At 34.1% G+C, this 21180-nt stretch overlaps 1 protein-coding gene and 2 long non-coding RNA genes across 3 annotated transcripts; all 3 read left to right on the plus strand.

Moving 5' to 3' along the window:
* Positions 1-2711: 2711 nt before the first annotated feature.
* Positions 2712-7105, plus strand: LOC127144021 (uncharacterized). Its single transcript, XM_051079421.1, has 5 exons — positions 2712-2788; positions 2897-2995; positions 3715-3815; positions 4054-4112; positions 6888-7105. Exons 1-5 carry the CDS (start codon positions 2747-2749, stop codon positions 6890-6892), a joined length of 306 nt encoding a protein of 101 aa, XP_050935378.1. The 5' UTR covers positions 2712-2746; the 3' UTR covers positions 6893-7105.
* On the plus strand, positions 4490-6806 carry LOC127144022 (uncharacterized). The gene is made up of 4 exons (XR_007815566.1): positions 4490-4732; positions 4839-4923; positions 5010-5109; positions 5356-6806. It is a non-coding gene; the product is annotated as an uncharacterized LOC127144022 (long non-coding RNA).
* A 9544-nt stretch (positions 7106-16649) lies between the features above and the next one.
* On the plus strand, positions 16650-20957 carry LOC107991932 (uncharacterized). The gene is made up of 2 exons (XR_007815567.1): positions 16650-17124; positions 20792-20957. It is a non-coding gene; the product is annotated as an uncharacterized LOC107991932 (long non-coding RNA).
* Positions 20958-21180: the final 223 nt, after the last annotated feature.

The raw sequence follows: 21180 nt of genomic DNA on the forward strand, positions 1-21180 counted from the left end.
TTGCAAGTCTCCGTCTGCTTATTTTAAGCCTGGACAATCTTCAAGAAGCGTCATTTCGTAGAAATGGGCAGATTTTCTTTGCCTTGGCAGCTTCTGTTTGGGGATGTTCTTCACAAACAGGTTCGTATCAATAAGAAAAATTTGATGGGGGGTGTGTTCAATTAGCTTTGATCGATGGGTTGAAATGGTTTCTCTTGGATTCCTAGGTTTTAGGTTCCAATTTGGGTGTTCTCTTTTTGGGTTTTATATTTATTTGGGGAAACATTGCCCATTTTTCATTTATTAAATGCAGCCGACAATATTAATGTTCTTGGTTTTGTGTATTTTTGTTTGTTGATTAAAGTTGTATATTCTGAAAAATTGATCACCAGCAGTTATAGCCCTATTAATACGAATCAGCTCTATCGGGAAGATCGTTCCAATGTTTTTTTTTTCTTAAAAAGAAGAGATAAACTGAAGATCATATTCAAATTGCTTGTAGGATGTGGAATGTTCCAGAACCTAATGGAATCACTCGAACAACGCCATTTGAAGCCGAAAAGTTAAAGTTAGTTTCATAAGGCTGTGGTCCGAAATCGATAAGCATCTTCAAAGCTGTTTTCGTTACTTGTCGAAAAGGATACATGTTCAAGAAAGTAATTACATTGCTACTTTTATATTTTCTAGTTGGATGAGAAGGAAGTAAAGCGCGTGTCGAAAGATATTTTTAGGGAAGTCTCTAAGACTCACAATGCTCTACAGTGAGTAAAAGCTAAAATTGTTACACTACTTAACTGAACATGATTTGAACGTATTACATGAAGAATTCAAACTGCGAGTTTACTTTGATGTTGTTCAATTGAGAATATTAGATAAGACAATTTTAAATTTCGAGATGGAATTGGCTGCTACCAAAGCAGCTCAGGAGTTTATACAGAGTGGTTCGCCTTCATCGGATGATTTAAAGAATGACCAATCATCTGGGAAAAGAAGATACTTAATGGTTGTAGGGATCAATACTGCTTTTAGTAGTAGAAAAAGATGAGATTCAGTTCGTGCGAGTGGATGCCTCAAGGTATGTAGCTTGTGATTGTTATTCTTTTGAGATGAACTGTAATTGTTCCGTCATTTCTTCTTGTTTAAATTATGTGCTGATGAGAGTAATTGAAAACTTGAAAAACAGGGGAAAAGAGAAAGAAACTAGAGGAGGAGAAGGGGATTATAATTCGATTTGTCATCGGCCATAGGTACATGTTCTTTTGTCATTTGATAATAACTGTTAACAAGATCTGCAGACTTTCTTGTGATTCTATTCATAGGCTCTTACAATTGAAAGTTTATGATCTTCATTCATTCAGGTAAGAAGAGATTGTATTCATCTTCACTTAACCCTTTGTCTTGTCTTGGAAATTGGTGGGATATTTTGAATCTTTTTTGGAACACTTCTGGTTTGATGTTAAATGTGACTAAAATCTTGCTTATTGGTTTCAATATGAGTAAGGAGGGAGTTGAAGAATGGGTAGAGGAGTTTCAATATAAAATAGGAGCATTTATGCTGTTTTTGTTCCTTCTTGGCAGCAGCTGCAACTACAAATGACTATATGAAGCTCTTCCTCTTGATTCTCTTCATAGTCTCATAGTCTTGTTGTTTTTATGAGCTTTTGATGGCCATGAATTAGAATTCTTTCTGCTGTTTTTGTTCCTTCTTGGCAGCGGCGGCAGCAGCTACATATGCCTTGACACTGGAGGTTTTTAACATTCCTTTATGTTCAATGTGTAATCCTATTTCATCAACATCGGTTAAGAAACATTTCTCATGTATTAATTTAACAAATAAGAATGCTATCCTTAGGCTCACTTGTGGGTTAAAACTGTCGGTACACACGCATATATTGTTTTTCTTCTTTCAAAGATTTGGTTTACCTTTTCTAGTATGGATATGATTTTGGTTTCAGGAGAAGATTTAATTGCTCCATGCCATTGCAAAGGCACTCAAAAGTATGTCCATAGATCAATTTTCTCTCACTTCGTGTTTGCTTCTCTGTTCTTTATTCACACTCTTTAATTAATGGGGTTTTTGTTTAGGAATGAATGTTAGGTTTTCATAATGTGGGTGTTAATTGTTTGTGTATAATCACGTTTGTTGGTTGAAATTTTGTCTATTTAAGGTGAAATGGGTGTAGATTGCTGGCTTTTTGTTTATGTATTCGAGATAATTGTTGTTCTTTGGTTATTCTTTTTTGTTTATTGTAGTCCGATTTTTGGGGCTTTTTTTTTATTTGAGACTATGTATATTGAGGAACTGAAGGAGGAAGGAGAGTTACAGAGTGGGGAAGAGGGAAATTCGAATGACTACCACAACAGCTGAAAATAGGAACTTATACAAGAATAAGATGGTGCCTTAGCTTAGTACTCAGTATTTGTTAATGCGAATTTACTTATATCATGCAATTTTTTGAGTGTTTTTCCCTTGGTTCTTTATTCTAGTTTCTGGTATTTTTAAATAATTTTTTATGATAATATTAATTCTCTTATTGATGAGATTAACGGTGATTGATTGGTTTCTAATAGAACACACACTTGCAATCCAAAATTCTTCAATCAGAAAGTACCCTAGAAACTAATCTTGGTATGACCAATTCTTTTTGCATTTTTTTTTTTCAAAATTCCTTCTCTGTACTAGTTATAAAAGTTTGCAAAATTCTATGATATTTTATGATTGACAGCTCTTGAGAAGATTAGAAGGCCTTTATATGAAAAGCATCCCATGAGCAAATTTGCATGGACAATAGCTGAAGACACTGATACTGTAAGCATCCTTGTTAATCAGACCGTTGAAATAAAATTCCATCAACTCCACTGACTGACAGTTTAGAATTTTGAATGATTTCAAATCTTTTATGGTTTTTATATGAAGATGGAATGGTACAACATCTGCCAAGATGCCCTAAGAAAAGTCAATGAATCGTATCAAGGAAAAGAGACTGCTGACATCATTCAAAACAAAGTTTTGCAGGTACATATTATTCACATGTTTTTGTGGCTAAAATATCTTAGGCAATAGGTAAGAAGAGATTGTATTCATCTTCACTTAACCCTTTGTCTTGTCTTAGAAATTGGTGGGATATTTTAAATCTTTTTTCGAACACTTCTGGTTTGATGTTGAATGTAACTAAAATCTTGCTTATTGGTTTCAATATGAGTAAGGAGGGAGTTGAAGAATGGGCAGAGGAGTTTCAATGTAAAATAGGAGCATTTCTGATTAGTTACCTTGGTTTTTCTTTAGGTTGGAATCACCAAAGAAAAGCTTTTTGGAATATGTTGGTTGCTAAGCTCAAGGCTAAATGGATGGTTTTGATAGATAGACATAATGATAGATTGCAAAAAAGAGGCCTATAGTTATGATTGTTAAGATAATGATAGTGAAGTTTGGAATGTAGCTAGGCCTTAGAAGAGGCTCTTTTTGACTGAGTTAATTAGTTGGATGGCTTTGATAGATAGAAACAATACAGTGCATTTGCGGGAAGGAGTGGAAAACATTTTATGGTCATTAGAGGGATCTGGAAGCATAGAGGCTAATTCATTTTAACTTAATCATTTTTGTTGTTTGTTGAATGTTCGTTGTTCTTTTAGTGGTTACGTTGAGAAATTTCCACGTCTGGTCATACTTATGTTCGTACTTATTTTTTTTCCTAGCTTGAATTTCTTTTTAATTTATTAACATGAATCTGTTAGGCTCGAGAGGAGGATGAGGAGATTGAATTCAATTGTGCTAATTACCAGCTTGAAATAATGAGATGCTTGAGAGAACTCAATGTTAACAACACTATTGGATGGTAAGCTTAGTTTTATGATACTGCATAGTTATGGAAAACTTTAGCACTGTTACATATATGATCACAGGCTTGGTGATAGTGATTTAAGGGGCATGATTGTGATTTGTATCAAACTGCTATGAGGTCATAAATGGAATAAATAATTTGTCTGTAGTTTGATTATGAGATCTAATTGAAATTTTTTTGCACCTTGACTTCTACTTTTATTTTTTTAACTAACTCAGATTCCTGTTTATAGGATTGGAACATCAAATATTGGAGGCTGGAGCAGATATTTGGGTTACTTCATCTTACCAGGTTTGCAATGCCAATGGATTAATCTTTCTTTGTTTTTGTACTTTTCACTCTGTGATGGCTTTGGGGTGTCTTTCTTTTAAATGTTCTACTGTTGTTTTTTTAAAACTTGATGGTTCAAATCGAATATTTTCATGACAATGAATAGAATAAGTGAGGATCAAACTGATCACTCCTGTAAACCCGATATTTTCTAGGTTTAATTTCTTTAAATGTGGAAAAAAAAAAGAAAAAAAATGGAAATTAAGTGTAAATATAAATATATATATTTATATATTAAATAGTTTTATTAAATTAATTAAAAAAAAGAAAGAAAAGAAAGGACAAAAAGAAGAAAAGGAGAAGAAAATTTCATTTTCTCTTTTCTTCTTCTTCTTCTCTTCCATTCACCGCCAAGTTTGAAGACATCCAAGTTCCCTTTATTTTTATTTTTCTTTTTCCTTCTTCAATTTGCAGGGAACTTCTAAGAGAGAGTTTGGAAGAAGAAGAGAAATTTTACTAGAATTTTTAGGTTGAAGAAGAGGAGGAGAACTCAAGCAAAGTGTATCAATGGCTGAATTTTAGTTCATTCTGCACATCACTGGTTTTTAATTCGGTTTGAACTCTTCAAAAGGAATTAAGAGGTGCGATTTACATTTACTGAAAGTTAACTCATTTTTAAACAAACTTTATGAAGAACGTTGGAACAAATTCGGATTTTCATTTGGTACTTTTTGATGAAGAAAACAGGGCAGTTGGTTTTCGCTCGAAATCAGGAGGTCTCTGGTTTTTCTTGTATTTCAGAGTGTATCGGTGGAGTTAGAATTTCTATTTGGTATGGTTGGAAAGCTTATTCAATTTACTACAACTTTCATGAAGAAATTGTAAACCCAAAACGACTAAAAATTGGTTAAATTGTAGGAACAAGTTAAAGAGGTCGTGTGCGCGCGATTCTGGAAGTGGTTCTATTTTGAGGGTTATATGTGTTTATTCACGGGGAATCAGATTTATATGTCTTCAGGTAAGTTTTAGAGGATCTCAAAATGAAGAGTTTGATATAAAGAACACTCATTTTGGTTAAGTATTGAGAAAGTTATAGTTCTTTGAAGTTTATGTTAGAAATCTGGAAATTTTAGAGAATTGTTGAAATAGGATTTTATTTCTTAAGCTTTGTTTTCGTGAGCGTCATCTTTGGTGCGACATGTTATGTATATCTTTAGGAAACTAGAATGTTTAAGGTTTTAATACTCGGTTGGGTTGTTGGCAGGCCGAGAAGAATTAAACCGAGCTTATAGACCAAGGATCTAGCCCAAGACTGTGAGTGACAAAACCAACTTTGAAATATTTTCCATAACTGTTATTATGATTGAATGCGATAAATGTTTATTTACGAAGCCATGAAAGGTATTTGAATTTCATGACTATTTTCAAGTATACATTTGGAGACTATATTTCTTAAAGAAATTTATGCTAGCACGTAGATATTAAATGTTTGGAAAGTATTTAAACCACAATATTTTAAGCAAAGCATGAATTAGTATGAAGTTTTGTTTTAAGAACTACAATTTTCCACGAAAGAGCTGAGTAAAGTTCGAGCTTTGTGTAAAATTTATAAGCAGGCATGTTTTAATATTTTATGATGATTTATGAAATTTTCATTAACTACATGACTGAGATCTTGAGCCTGAGGCTAGAGATTACCGTGTGCACACTGGTTAGATTTCGTTGTTGACGTTGAGTGTACTCCGTAACAACGATGCTGTCGTGAGTGCTGGGCGGGCCCCACTACGACAAAGACGATGGGAGTGCTGGGCGGGCCCCACTACATCGTAGTGCTTGTAAACGTTGTTGTACTAGGTGTACCCTACACAACGTAGATTCGTCATGTTAGTTAAAATGCTTCGATATACTTGATATGCCTTGCTAGATTTCAATGATGAACATGCTGAGTATTTAAGGAAGCTATTCTTACTATTACACATTTACATTTACGACTTGTATAAACAGATTTATATGTGTAAAGTTTTCACGTGCTCTTATCTTTAAATTCATAGTTTTAAACTGAGTCACTCACTGAGCTTCATAGCTCACCCTTTCCAAAATGTTTTACCCATTTTCCAGGTAGAGATCGACTTCCCGGTGCCTGATAGACTGCCTTAGTCTGCGGAAGCTTCATTATCGATTGCCAGTACGTGTTTTGAGTTGGGCATAAAGTCTGTTGTGTTGTGATGTATTCACACCCTTGTATGTTATAGATACTCCACAGTTTGTATAAGCTTTAGGAGCTGTAGTTGTGTAAATTTTGTTGGTTATATTTTGATTAAGGTGTCTTTAGGTTTACTCGTGAAATTGGTAAATTTTGAGGTACACTTCATGTATGTGTTTGACTAGCTGTGTTTGACTAGCCTAGGATCCGATGTGTTTTGTGGCATGTACAATAGTTTATATACTAGATTGGCAAGTTCATCACATGAAAGTTTTAAGCAGAGTCGACAGATACAGGTACAGAATAACGTTGTTCATCGGCTTCACGCCATCTTTCGGTCTAAGGTAGCAGGTAGTCCGGGAGGGGGTGTGACAACTCCTCTTGAATTGAAATCAAAAAGTTCAAAATGAGTGTTTCTGCTGATGGCTCAGAGTATAGGTGAATTTGAAACGATTAGTTACAAGGAGTTTGTAAATATTTGGTATTGACAATCTGATCTAAACCTATTTCCACCTCCCCTTTACATTGTTATCATCAACATAGCTGATCATTAATCCTATATTTGTTGTTGTGATGTTTTCTACTTCTTGTAGATTAGCTCTGCTATTGGTGGTACTTATTTTAGCTCATGAATTGGAGGTAGTAGAGGATGCAGAATGCAAGTTTATTTGAAGCCAAGTTTCATTCAAGGTCATTGAGTTCGGTTGATAGAAGTAATGTTTTGTATATGACAATATCGAACAAATATGTAAAGTTTTCGAAATGTTGATACATATATGGTAAAATGTTAATATATGTTAAAGTTTTGGAATTGTTCTAGTGCATATTTATGTTTGAGTTTTCAAACTATATTTGATGTATATTTGTCGTTTATATGTAGTTGAATTTTTGGACCAATGGGAGCATAATACAGGAAGAATAATATAAAATAAATTACAATTAAAAAAATGAAAAGTTGTTTGACGGTTTTCAAATGTCATTAACAATACATTTCTTGATGGTTTGCAAATGTCATAAATAACAAAATTCTTGACGGTTCTAAAATGTCATTTAAAAGCACTCTTGACGGTTTCCAAATGTCATGGCAAAGAGTACTCTTGACGGTTATTAAATGTCATGAAAAATGAACTCTTTACGGTTTGTAAATGTCATGAAAATTGAATACTTGACGGTTTTAAAATGTCATGAAAAATGCACTCTTGACGGTTTTGAAATGTCATGAATAATCGTATTCTTGACGGTTTTCGGGCTTCATCATCTCATTCTTGACGGTTTAAAACAGTCATAAAAACGTATCCTCTTGACGGCTCTCAACTGTCATGAAAAATTGAATACTTGACGGTTAAAAAGTGTCAACGATATCAATTCTTGACACTTTTTACAACCGTCAAGAAAATTGCCTTTCTTGACACTGGATTCAACGACGGTTTTGAAAACGTCAAGAATACTCATTCTTGACAGTTTAAAACCATCAAGAGAGTCAGTTTTTGTAGTAGTGAATGTTGTAGAGACTCTTCTCTATGCAATTAACCTGCACTTCGGCCTAGGAAGTGACACTGATGTAGAAAATCAAAGGAAAATAATAAAAAATCTAAAGTGCTCCTCTAAGGAAAATTTTAGATGGTATAAAGATGTAACGCCCCGACAAATTTAATTTCTTTTATTATTAATGTTAAGTGTGGTTATGGAAAATGCAAATTTTGAGGAACTTTGTCTTTTGATTTGTGATTAATTAAAGTTTGGAGTTTTTATTTTGGTTGGTTTTTAATTGTTTTAATTGTAAATAAAATGGTGAAGTTTTGGTTGTTAATTAAATGATTGGTTGGTTAAGGGAGAGATGTGAGGACCAAATTGAGAATATTGGAGGATTTACTTGGAGAGAGAAAAAGTTGTTAGCTTGACTTAATTAAAGGAAAAGAAAAAGGGGTTTTTTTCTTTTATAAAGGAGCCTTGGGACCCTTGTTTTGGAAAATAAAAAAAAAGAAAAGAGAAAAGGAGAAAAAGGAAAAGGAAGAAACCCTAGCCGCCGCGTTCAGCTTCGCCGCTGCCGCCGCCGTAGCGTACCCGATCCGCTCAAGCCTCTTCCGTCAGCTCAGCCGCTTCGCCGTCGGTGTCCAGCCAGATCTATCGGAAGCTAGCCGCGTCGAGTCGAGAGTTGCGAAGCCGCTGCGACAAGCAAGCTGAACCCTATCGCCCGTTTCGCGCCACCGCGTCGAGTCGAGAGCTTCGGAAGCCGCAGCGTCTCGCCAGCCGAAACTCGTCTGCGAGCCGTCGCCGAGCACTGCTAAAGCCAGCCATCGAAGCCGCGGTGTTAGCCTGATCGCCTCACGCCCCATTCATGCGTAAACCCGACCCGGCTGAGCCTCCACCCCGCGACCCGCGTCCGCACGCGCACAGCACCTGCGCCCAAGCCGAGCCGCTTCTCTCCGCGCCGCGCCTATCTGCGTCGTGTCCGAGCCAATCCCAGTCTTCAAGCCGAGCCGATTCCTACTTCTCTAGCCGAGCCGATCTGCCTGCCCTTAAGCCGCCAGTCTGCTCCGGTTCCTTTTCCACCTAACTTTTGGTAAATTGATTATTTGTTTTGGCTTACCCAGCAAGACTCAATTTTTTGACTAAATAATTTAATTTGGACTAAATTAAATTAACTCTTTTAAGGACCACGTTGGACGATTTGACTTGGAGCGTTGGATTTCTTCAATAGAGGCTCAAGCATTGCAACCTCGACCTAGGGTAAGTTATTTCAACTGAGTTTTTGGGCCTCTAGTCGTTGGTGACTTAATTATGAATTTTGGCGTTATTAAACAGTTAGGACCTCGTTGCTTGGAAAGCACACTCGTCTTGCGGTTAGGACTCGTCGAGTAAATCTCCAGGTAATAGATTTCTACTACTAGCTCTACGTTTAAAACTATGAGACCACATACACCTTCAGTTGTGCATGTTAAGGACTAGACTGTATTACACGTGTAATTAATGAGAACATGACGCGATTGATGATATGGTTACATGATGGCATGATATTGTGATGACGTGAATTGTTATGACTGTACGTTGGTTATTGAGGTGAAAAGTGAGATGATGATTAGTCTGTTATGATTACATGATGATGCCACGTGCATGTATGTTATGGTTAGGGTACTTGTTAGCTTAGCCTATTAGAGTCGTACCTGCATGGGTGTCCTTCGGGATCACCACCTATTTAGGACTGTGTGGTCCGACGAGGCGCCAGTCTAGCATGGATATAAATATGACTCGAGTGACTCGACGGGGTCCTCGCATCCCGATTGTCTTAGTGTTACCCCCCGGTTCACTACAGACCAGCATGTCCTAGGTGCTCCCCCGAGACACCGAAGACCAGATTTTCGTTTCTACGGGAGCGCATGTTGCACGTGTTCGGTAACGTGCCAGAGATTGGGTACCATTTACAGGACTCTAATAGGAAGCTAACAGGCACCTAGTGGGACTGGTAGTGGGTCCCTTACTGAGTATTTTATACTCACTCTCTTCATGTCATGTTTTTCAGGTAGAGGCCAAGGTAGGGGCAAAGGCAAGCTGGCGAGCGACCAGAAGTGACCGTGGCGAGCCATAGGGATTTCTACTTCCGCTTACACCTGTTTTCGACGTTCAGTGCCTGAGTTTTATTTTTCTTCACTATTTACTATTTCATTTCTTTGAAAGTAGATAGGGCCCGAGTAGGACTTTAGTATTTAATTTTATTTTTGCATATTACTTTGATTTGATTTTCATAAATAAATTTCTGAAATTTTATTCGTTTTTACTAACCTTTGTGACTTAAACCATGTGTTTTACATTTAGTAATGACTTCGACTCAGTATAAGGAGTTGGGTCGTTACAAAAGATATGTTCTTATTAAGAATTTATATCTTCAAAGACTGCAATGCTAGACACTGGAAAGAAATGTTCATTGATGGACTTCCTAGCTTTATAGCAGAACGTGTCTACAACTCTCTTAACAAAGCATACCCCGAGCAAATACCTTGGGAGAACCTTACTTATGCTCAATTAACCTCTAAAATTATAGAGTGTGGTGTAGATATCTGCAACGAGATAAAAATTCAAACCAAAGTTCAAAAGCATTCAAATCTTCATAAGAAAGAAATGAAGACTTTTTGTTCTCAATATGGATTTGAGAATGTCAAAGAACCAGGTTCATCTTCAAGAACAATTCGTCCAAAAAACTATAATATGAAACCCACGTATTATAGCAAACCTTATACCCCTAAGAGATATCACAAATATTCAAGTTACAAAAAAAACTGCTGAAAAACAACAAAAGGAAACTAAAAAAGGAGGCAAATCAAATAAAAATATTTTTTTGCTATAAATGTAGAAAAGAAGGACATTATGCCGACAAATGTCCCCAAAGAGGAATCCATGAGATAAATGAAGAAGAATATTCTTCAAATTCAACCGATATTTCTGACTTTAATTTTCAGGAAATTGATCTTTAATTGATGGCTCTGATACCAATTGCTCAATGCTATCTGCAAAGAGAATTAGGATCGATAAATTACAAGAATAAAGCAGTCGGAATATTAAGAGCTTAGTGTTTTAGAGCTCTGAAATATTTCGCGATGTGCTTTGCATTACAACTTGGAAGTCTATTTACAGACCCTGGATTTCAATCACAATTGAAATTTAAAAAATTAAAATGTAAAATCGAACCAGACAGAACGGGACCCCTTATCTGATAAGATTCTTGTTGATCTTCAACTCCTAAAAGCTAAATTTTATTTATAAGAGTAGGAAATTAATAAATGATGGATAAGAATCCACCTTCGTACTAATGTGTGGAAATTTCTTCCATCTAATATACAACCTAATAATTACATTATTGTTCATAATAAACAACTAACCTATTTATTATTTTCATACATTTATTATTATCATTATTATTAGCTTTATAATAAATAAGAAGAAACATGTTAAATTAAGATTTTTCGGTCATTGATCCATGGAGAAATTGAAGCTTTTTCCATATTTGTTGTCCTTTCTTGCAAGTAGTAAATCATGTATACATTAATTGTATTCTCTACGGTGGATTACTGACTGACCAACGGACTCACCAAGCTTCCTTATTGCGACTTACAGCTGAGACCATCAAACATAGTCGAACACTCCATGAAATACATAATTTCATTTTAGCTCGTGGACTTGGTCTTTATTGGCGCTTGTTGTCTTCAATTTTTTCCTGGATTTCTGGATGAAAGAACAATATTTACAGAGTAAACTAGAACTTTTTTACAAAAGTTTACTCATTAATTACACTAAAGATGAGAATTTACATTTTCGTTCGTTTTTCTTTTTTTTAAAGCTTATGTAGATATAATATATACATAAAGTAATTATAGTAATTTTAAATGGAAATCTTCTTTCAGAAGACTCTATATTGAACCTATTTTTCTTTTGAAACTGGTTTTTTGATTCGGAGCTCACATAGGCTATGAGTCGAGAAATGGATCATCTAGATCATATTCTGGATCTACTTGTTCTTCGTCTTCTTGTATGGAAGAAGATGGTGACTTAGAAGAAGAAGAAGCATTTACTGTTGTTGATAATAATCTCTATAAATCTACATCAGTTGTGGCTTGTGCGAGTGCTGCAAGGAGTTTTGATTTGTCATTTAAGAATTTGGCATTTTTTCTTTGATCAATGTCCTGTAGATATCTATTTTCTACAAACCATTCTTTTATGTGTTTGATGGTGGCATGCTGAAAATTGTATTTTTCCCACCACTTGATTTTTAGGCTTTTAACCAACATCTTGTATTAAGAATATGATGTTGTGTTGTAGCTCCAACAAAATATCCATGGAATTTGAAGGTAGAGGCAAAACCTCATTGAATTATGAAAAGAATTCTTTTGGATTGTTCTTGAGAAATAGAAATATGATTCTTGAATTGGAGTTGGTAGAATATCGTATGTAAGACGAAAATTAGTCCACCATTGAATAAACCATAATGGAAAATTAATTTTGTAGCCGTTTTGACAAAAAGAAATAAACCACGAGTGGTTTCTATTTGAAAACCAAAATACTCTATACCAAGCTTTGATATAATCTTGGTATGAGAAGGATTGAGGAACAAAAGGTTTCGAAAGGGATTTTTCTGTAAAAATTTCTTGATTCCAATGAGTTGGATTGATTGCTTTAAAAAAGTTTAATTTTGAATAAGCAATTTTTGAAGGACCATTTTTGTCTGGAACATGAGTTATTTCTACAGACTTTGTGTCTACTAAAATAAACTCATAAAATTTTCTTGTTTTTCTGAGGTCTTCAGGAAGAAAATTAAAGTCCTCTGTAAAGATTTTTGAAACTGTCTCTTCTAAAGTGAGACTTTGATATTCGAGTTCTATGATAGGATCATAAACAACGATAAGCTTTTGAAAATAAGATTTGATCTCGGGTCTTGGTACAAATCGTTTATCGGGAGTGACAGCCTGAGAATAAGTTGTAGAAGGAGTAGAAGACTCCCTATTTGATGAAGGAGAGGCAGGAGGCCTCATTTGAACAACTCCGCTAGAAGGATGGATAAGATTGACTGAAGGCCTAGGTGGAGTTGTTGACTCCGTGAGAGACCCAATTCGTATGTTGGACGATCTTGATCTGGATCGAGTTACTGTGGTAAACCCTACTTCCATTGCATATTGATCTGCACCCGTAGGTGAAGGTGCAGAATTAGAAGAAGAAGATGCGTGATTGCCCTTTGAAGAGGTAGAGTTTGTTCTTCCTCTAGCACTTCCTTTTTTCGAACTCATTTTTCTTTCGAGAGAGAGTTTTTAGAAAGCAGAGAAATTTTTGGAGTTAGAAACTCCCTTGATAGATAATCAGCTAAAGGGTTTTGTTCTCCTTTTATAGGCGCAACTTCAAAATCAAAGCAAGACAGTATGGCTTGCCATTTGGCAAAAATTTATTTAGAGACAAGATTTTGTACATCTTTTTCTAATACAAATTTTGAGGCTCTAGAATTATTTTTTATAATGAATTTTATATTAATTAATTCACCTTGAAATTTTTGAACACAAATAACTATTGCAAGTAATTCCTTCTTTACTATTGAGTAATTTTTTGTGTGTCATTCCAAATTCCTGAATGAAATCAGATTATTGATTCGGTCTTATCTAGACACTATTTTAGGATTCCTTCATATCCAATATCAAGGCATCAGTTTCAACGATAAGATTTGCTTTTGAATTAATTAAACTGAGGCAAGGGATTGATTTGACTAAAAACTTAATTTTTCGAACAGTTTGGGTATGATTGTCAGACCATGGTTTTGAATTTTTCTTTAGCCTTTGGTACAATGGTTTGCAAATGGGCTTGATGTTTTGAATAAAATCATATACATAATTTAGACAACCCAAAAACCTTTGAAGTTGGGTTCTATCTAAGATTTGATCAGGAAAATTTGAAGCAAACTCAATTGATCTCTGAATGTGCTTAATTTTTCCTAAATGGATTTCAAAGCCCAAAAATCTTATTTTTGTTTCAAATAATTTTACTTTTGGTAGAAAGACTATCAAACCATTTCTTTTTATAATATCTATAAAAATATTGATATGCTTAAAATGTTTTTCTATGCTTGGAGAAAAACTAAAACATCATCAATATAAACAATTGTAAAATCTTGAAAATTATTTAAAATGTCATTCATAATTTTTTTAAATTCAGATGGTGCATTTTTTAACCCAAAAGGCATTACATTCCATTCGTATTGTCCGAACGGAACATTAAAAGTCGTTTTATATTTATCTTTTTCAGAAATTTGAATTTGCCAAAATCCGAATTTCATATAAAATTTGAAAATATTTTTGCATTTGCAATTCTTTTGAGTAAATCTTGTTTATTAGGAATTGGATATCTAATCCATTCCAAAACTTTGTTTAAAGGTTTGTAGTTGATTACTAATCTTGGAACTCCACACTCTTTTTCGGAGGCATTGTTCACATAAAAGGCGGCACATGACCATGGACTTTTTGAAGGTCTTATTAGATTTTTATCTAATAAGTCTTGAATTTCTTTCTTGCAATGTGTTAGTAAGTCTGAATTCATTGAATCGGTCTAGCCTTTGTTGGGATATCCGATTTTTTAAACTCTTTTGAATATGGAAAATTAACTATATGTTTTTTTTCTTTCCCAAAATGCATTTGGTAAATTGGAACAAATTTCTTTTTCAATTTTTAATTGAATTTCTTTTATTCTATTTTGTATTGAAAATTCTTTCAAATTTTCTTCGATTCTTTTGTAATCAATTTCTTCTTTTAGAAAACTAATTTGTTTTTGTTTTCTTTTTATTTGCTCACTTTTCAAAACATTAATTTCTAAAAGTTTATGAGGTAAAATTGGAGTGATAAATTCAAAAATTAATTCTTCTCCAAATTTCTTTGTTACTAAACCTTTTTCTGTTATTGTTTAAGAATATAATTGTGTGATAAAAGGTGTTCCAAGAATTAATTCTTGGCGAAGATCTTTAACTAAAAGAAAAGAAGTTTTGAAACAATGTTCTTTATTACAAACATGTACTTTTGAAAGTTTAAATTTGATATTTAATCTTTTCCCATTTGCTCCGATAAGAATCTCTGTTGTTTTTTCAAAATATTTTGTAGGAATTAAACCTTCTTGAACACAATTTTGATCAGCAACTGAGTTTATTAATGCCTTTAAAGTAATTTTGAAGGTAGATCATGGAGTGAGTTTGAGGGAGGTTAAACGTTACTTTGAAGGTTTCTATGTAGTTGTTATGTTGCGTGGCACGCCAAAGTGAGTTTGTGAGAGGTTGGGTACTTAGGGGTTGTAGTTTGATAATGGAGTGAGTTTGAGTGGGGCTTAAACGACACTTTGAAGGGTTAAATGTAATTGTTACGTTCAGTGGCATGCCAGAAGTGAGTTTATGTGTAAATTAAGTCTCTATTATTGGTAACATTTCTAGAAAGAGTGAAAGTTGAGAGATTGGGTACTTAGGGATTGTACTTTGATCATGGAGTGAGTTTAAGGGGGGTCTTAACCATCACTTTGAAGGTTACCATGTAACTGGTATGTTGGGTGGTACGCTGAAGTGAGTTTCTATGTAACGAGTGTGTATATTGAGTCTAAATTATTGTTACATTTATAGAAAGAGTGAAATTTGAGAGGTTGGGTACTTAGGGTTTGTAATTTGATCAAGGAGTGAGTTTGAGGGGGGGCTTAAACGACACTTTGAAGGTTTAAATGTAATTGTTACATTCAGTGGCACCCCGGAATGAGTTTATTTGTAAGTTGAGTCTTTATTGTTGATTATATTTGTAGAAAGAGTGAAAGTTTAGAGATTGGGCACATAAGGGTTGTAGTTTGATTATTGTTAGTTCCTAAGTTATGATTTCTTTAAAGTTTAAATAATGTACTTTAATTTCATGTCATTGTCGGTATGGATTTGTTCGAAGATGTCATCAAGGTGATGAAAGATGATGTATTTTTTCTTTTTATTTATTGTTTCGAATGAACATTATTGTAAGACTCTTATTTTTATTGGATATGCTCTAGTTTTGTAAACTAAAATTTAGCATTTCGATGGAATTATTAATTTTGTGTTTGTTTGTTCAACAATTATATTCAATTTAAACTGAATCAGAACTCCAAAAAGTACCACAAGTTACCAGAAAAACGAAGATAATAATTGGAAAAATATATAAAAAAAAAAAAAAAAAAGAAAACATAATCTCCCGATGCACAAAGGCGTTGGGACTTGCTTCTCCTAGTATGCGTCAGGATTATAGATCTCCTGATATAAATGAACCAGCATCAGGATAAAAACAGTTTTGACGACATACATAGCACGTTGGGAGACCCATACTTTCGACCTGCTCCTCTCCTGCATCGGGGGTTAGGCACTCCTAACGTGCTACATGTCTGCCTCGGGTAATCATCTCCCGATGCATTTCTCTCGACTCTTTTCCCGATGGTGCTCAATGTGTCGGGCGATCCTTTCTCGACGTTTGCATCAGAAGAGCCTCAATTCCTTGTAATGTTAGTTTATGCACCTATAGCAAGACATTAAATACCTCAAAACCTTTAAATGTTGTTTGCGCCCCAAACTACCAAGGAGTCGACTCGGCTAAAATAGCTCACTCCTTGTTTGGGGTTCGAATTATGGAAACCCTAATCCAAACCCTAGGATAAGGGTTTCCATAATCCTTCTCACTCCCTCCCAAACCCTTTCTCACTCCCCCTCTCAATCTCCGTAATACTCCTCCAAAATCCACATAATCCTCTCTATCTCTCCACGTATCCCTGCCTTCTTGTCTACCTAATCTTCTCAATTTCTTCCTCCTCTCTCATCTCTCTTTTCATTTTCCTCTCCAAATCTAAAAAAGTCGTTGTTTCATTTTTTTTTCCTCTCTAAATCTCAGATCTCTGCCATGAAAAACCTTTTCGTTTTCCTCTCTGAATCTCAAATTTGTGTCATGAAAAATCATTTTGTTTTCCTCTCCCAATCTCAAATCTCTGTCGTGAAAACTCTTTTTTTCTCTCTAAATCTCAGATCTCCGTCCTTGGTTCGTTGACTACTTCGTTTCGACATGTTGCCTCCGAGACCTTTCTCCTTCCCCTCTGAAACCATGTTTGAAGAGGATTCTCGGTGAACATGCAATGATACCTTCCTTGTCGCTCTGACTTTCCCTTGTCGCTCTAACTTTCCCTTTGTTTATCCTACATGTGTACCGAAATGCCCTTGAACAGAGATACTACATCCGGAGAATGGTAGGGGCATCATCAGTCTGAGCACGGTAGGGGTGGCCGGTTGTTTCGGGTTTGCACACATACCCTTAAAAGTTGTGTTGTGTAAGTCGTGTCCTGTGCTTTTTCATGTCTTTATTCTATTTTGGAGTGGCTAACTAGACCCCGATAGTGCTATCGCTAACCCGCTTTCTATCAGCCTTTAAGGACCTTTTCAAGATTGGATTACTTGATGATGAGGTCTTGTTTTGATTTTCCTTGTTCATTTTTATGTGTTGCCTTTTCAATTTTGTGTGTTTCGTTTTCATACTCTTGTGGCAATTTCTTTCATTTTTCTTGTTTGCTTATGTGATCTGTTTTTCTGATTTTATCGATTGAATTTGGATTCTCTGTGTTAATACTTTTTCTCATATTTGTTCATGAAAATGTTTATGTTCAATCTTCTCTGTGCTCAAATTTTAGTACCCTCTATTGTTAATCTGTTCTTCGAATTTTATCGATTGAATTTGATTGTATGTGTTAATACTTTCTCTCATATATGTTCATGAAAAATGTGTATATTCAATCTTCTCAGGCTCACATTTTTAGTACCCTCTTCTGTAAAAAAAAATTCCTTCTATTACAATGGTCATTAGTATTTAATTGTTAATGAGTTTTTATATTACATGAATTCATTCTAATTGTGTCACTATTATATGGGGTTGAACATAATGTTAACTATTCTGTCCATACCTATTCTTTTCTTTTTTATGGTAGTTGGTTTGATGTACTACTTTTGACTATCATTTCCCTCGATTGACTGTCAATTCCATCTTTACTTCTAATTTGGGTTTTTTGGGATTTTTTGGTTCTTTACTGTTCATAATCTTCATTAACGTGCATTTGGATTATGTTTGTTATTGATTACTCACATCCTTCTATTATAAATATGTTATCCCATTTCTCATTCCATTTCATCCTTATTCGTTTTTTAACATGCATCATACTTTCTTTGGTATGCTTACCATTCTTCTTCATTCACATGGCTAATTCATTAGAATTTCATATTCAGTTCAACTTCTACAACCCATTCATGTTGTCCATGTTGAATTGTTTATCCATTTTGAGTTAATGTCTTCCCTGATCTGTTTGTTGATGTCCTCTGATTTGTTTGTTATTGTTTCCATTTAAATGCATGTTTAGAAAACAATTGTTCCTATCCATGTTGTTTGTTACTGCTTTCTTTGCATTGGATCTTAAAAAAAAAAAAAAATTGTTCTTGTCAATGTTGTCTGTTATTGCTTTTCAGTGCATTGCTTGTTTAAAAAAATTCACCTACACGAAATTGAAGTTCAAATTATTAAACTAATTTCAATCCTCCGAGGCTCCCATTTTCCTCTAGTTTCTTTACTTTTTGCCTCTTATGTTGGTCCTTCACTGTTTTATTATAATCTACGGGTTCATTTCAGTTATGGAATTGGTATGTCATCCCAACTTGTCTTTTCCATTTTTTTTTTTTTTTATCCAACTTGGATTCATCTAAGTTTAATTTTGTTGTTCATCTTTTCAAGACTCCTTTTGAGAACTTACTTTTGTGAGGTAATACGGTTGTTGTGTATTGCATTTTTCATTTCCTATGTTTGAATGTTTTTTATTTTACTATATTGTAATAGTTAGTCATTTTCTTCACAAACAATTGTTCTATCCAAACATTGTATGTGGACTTGGTATTATTTTTTTCAATTAATATAATGGTATCATAATTTTTTTATGAATATAGTATTGTCCATTGCATTACTTTGTTATGAACTTTCACAAAAAATGTGTATTTCATTGTATAGTATATATGTAAAAAAAAAATGAGTAGTGAAAAACTCATATCGTAAATAGTCTCCACCCCAAACAGAAATTATCATAATCTACACCCCAAACACAAGTTATAATAACATAGACTATTATAGTATAACTATTATAGTCTACACCCTCTAAACATATACTATAATAGTCTACACTCAAACGTAGACTATCAAAATAGACTATAATAGTCTGCGTTTAGGGTATTATAAGTCACTCCTCGCCCCAAATGCCCCCTTAATCGCTTTCCTTTTCCCATCGTAAATATATATATAATAAAAAATATATTTTTTGTAATCCTCTTTCTCCAAACAGCCATCACATCCACCTATAAAACAAATATTCTTTCCATGTTAAATAGAATCTTTTTTCCATTAATTATATAGGGGTGTTCTAAAAAACTTGCAACTCGACCAACTCGGATTACCCAACCTAAATTGTCAAGTTTGGGTTGGGGTTGGGGTAAATTTTGTATTGGATTGGATTATATTAGAAAATTTGAGAAAAAAGAAGTTGATAGTAAGGGGTTAAGTTGACCCGGCCCAACCCGATTAACGTATATAACATATATATATATATATATATATATATATATATAAGGTGACATATGTATGTTATATAAAAAAAAATTGAAAACCTAAAAGTAAATCTCCTTTTAAATGAATATTGTAGACTTGGAATTTGAATGTATAACATATGTATGTTACCTTGCACTTGAATGAAAATTTGTTCACCTTGTATATTGAAAAACAATAGGAAAACTTCTCTAAATTATATATGGAAAGATAAAAAGAAAACCAACTCGCCAACATTTTTTGAGTTAGGTTTGGTTGGATTGACCCTTACATATTGAACCAATTCATTTTTTGCTAATATTTGGATTGGTCCATAATTTTTCTCCAACACAGTCCAACTAGGCTTATGTTCACCCCTATAATTATATATATATATATATATATATATATATGTAGATAAATATGTATATCTCATCATTACATTTTTCATAAATTCTCCTTATTCTATATTCTATATTCTTTTCTCTGCCAGTTCTCTGAAACTTTGAGCTTTTGATTTCTCTTCGGCTACTCCATTCATATTGACAAAGTGGTGACGGTGGTGGTAGAGGTGATGAAACAAAAACATCAGAGATGACATGCACAGCGGAAGATTAAGATCATACTTTACTCTATATGCATCTAAACGATTTAGAAATTAACATGCAACTACTAAACGAAGAATGTAAAAGCTATAGGAATTTTTGTATAGCAAAAAAGAAAAGCTATAAAAAGGTTAGATTAAATAGCATTGTTATAACATATAACGATAGCTATAAATAATATATTATATCCTTGAAAAAATGTAATCTAATGTTAACGATAGCATCCTATTTTAGCCATGTAAATATATTATAGCTTTATTAAAGAAAGTTATCAAATGAATCTATAGCAACATATTTAAGCTATATATTTATACACTATTATAGCATTCGTCATAGCTCTATGAAAAGGCTATAAAAGGTCCCAGACTTTTAATAACATGTGTTGTCAGGACCTTCGAAAAAGGCTATGAAAGGTCTTTTATAGCCTTTTTCGTTAGCTATCGTAAGCATTATTTCTTGTAGTGATTGTTTCACTATAGTGAGTGAGTGCCTATATGAATGTTGTAGGTCCATTTCATTATTTATAGCTACAATGAGCTAGGGCACTATTGATACCTATAGGTCCGTCTCGTAAGTATCGCATCATAGGATAAAGACATAGTTACCATCCTTGTGATTCTTGTGGTATAACAACTGAAAAGAGAAAGTTTGAGTTCAACTGTTAAATTGATATTTATGATTAAGCTTTAAAGGAATTAATGTTCAAAGCATATTTTATGAAACTGTCACTCACTAAGTCCTTTTTTACTTAACCATTCAAATGATTTCTCACATTTCCAGGTACATGATTGTGTATCCCTGAGTGCTATGCTTACTGCTGCTAAGCCAATCAGTTAGAAAGAGTTGTTAGAGTATTTTAAGTTTATGTGTTAAGTTTGTTGTAAAGAGAGCTTGTGTTGTAAATAGATTGCAAGAAGTTAAGTTAATAAAGAAAAAGTATTTGTTACTTTTTAGTGTTTATCAAGTTAAGTTTGGGGTACGTTAAGTGTCAATTAAAGTTTCTCTACTTACTAGGCGTTCGGCATGCTATTTTGCAGAGAGATACGCGTTGAGTGTCTAGGCGACACGTCTCCCCTAAGTCGCATGTAGTGGTTTTGGGACAGGGTGTGACATCTAATATCAAAGTTCAACAAACTTAACAAGAAAAGATGGTTGTTATGATATTTTTT

This window comes from Cucumis melo, chromosome 11 (assembly GCF_025177605.1).
Source record: "Cucumis melo cultivar AY chromosome 11, USDA_Cmelo_AY_1.0, whole genome shotgun sequence".
NCBI classification, from domain to species: Eukaryota; Viridiplantae; Streptophyta; class Magnoliopsida; order Cucurbitales; family Cucurbitaceae; genus Cucumis; species Cucumis melo.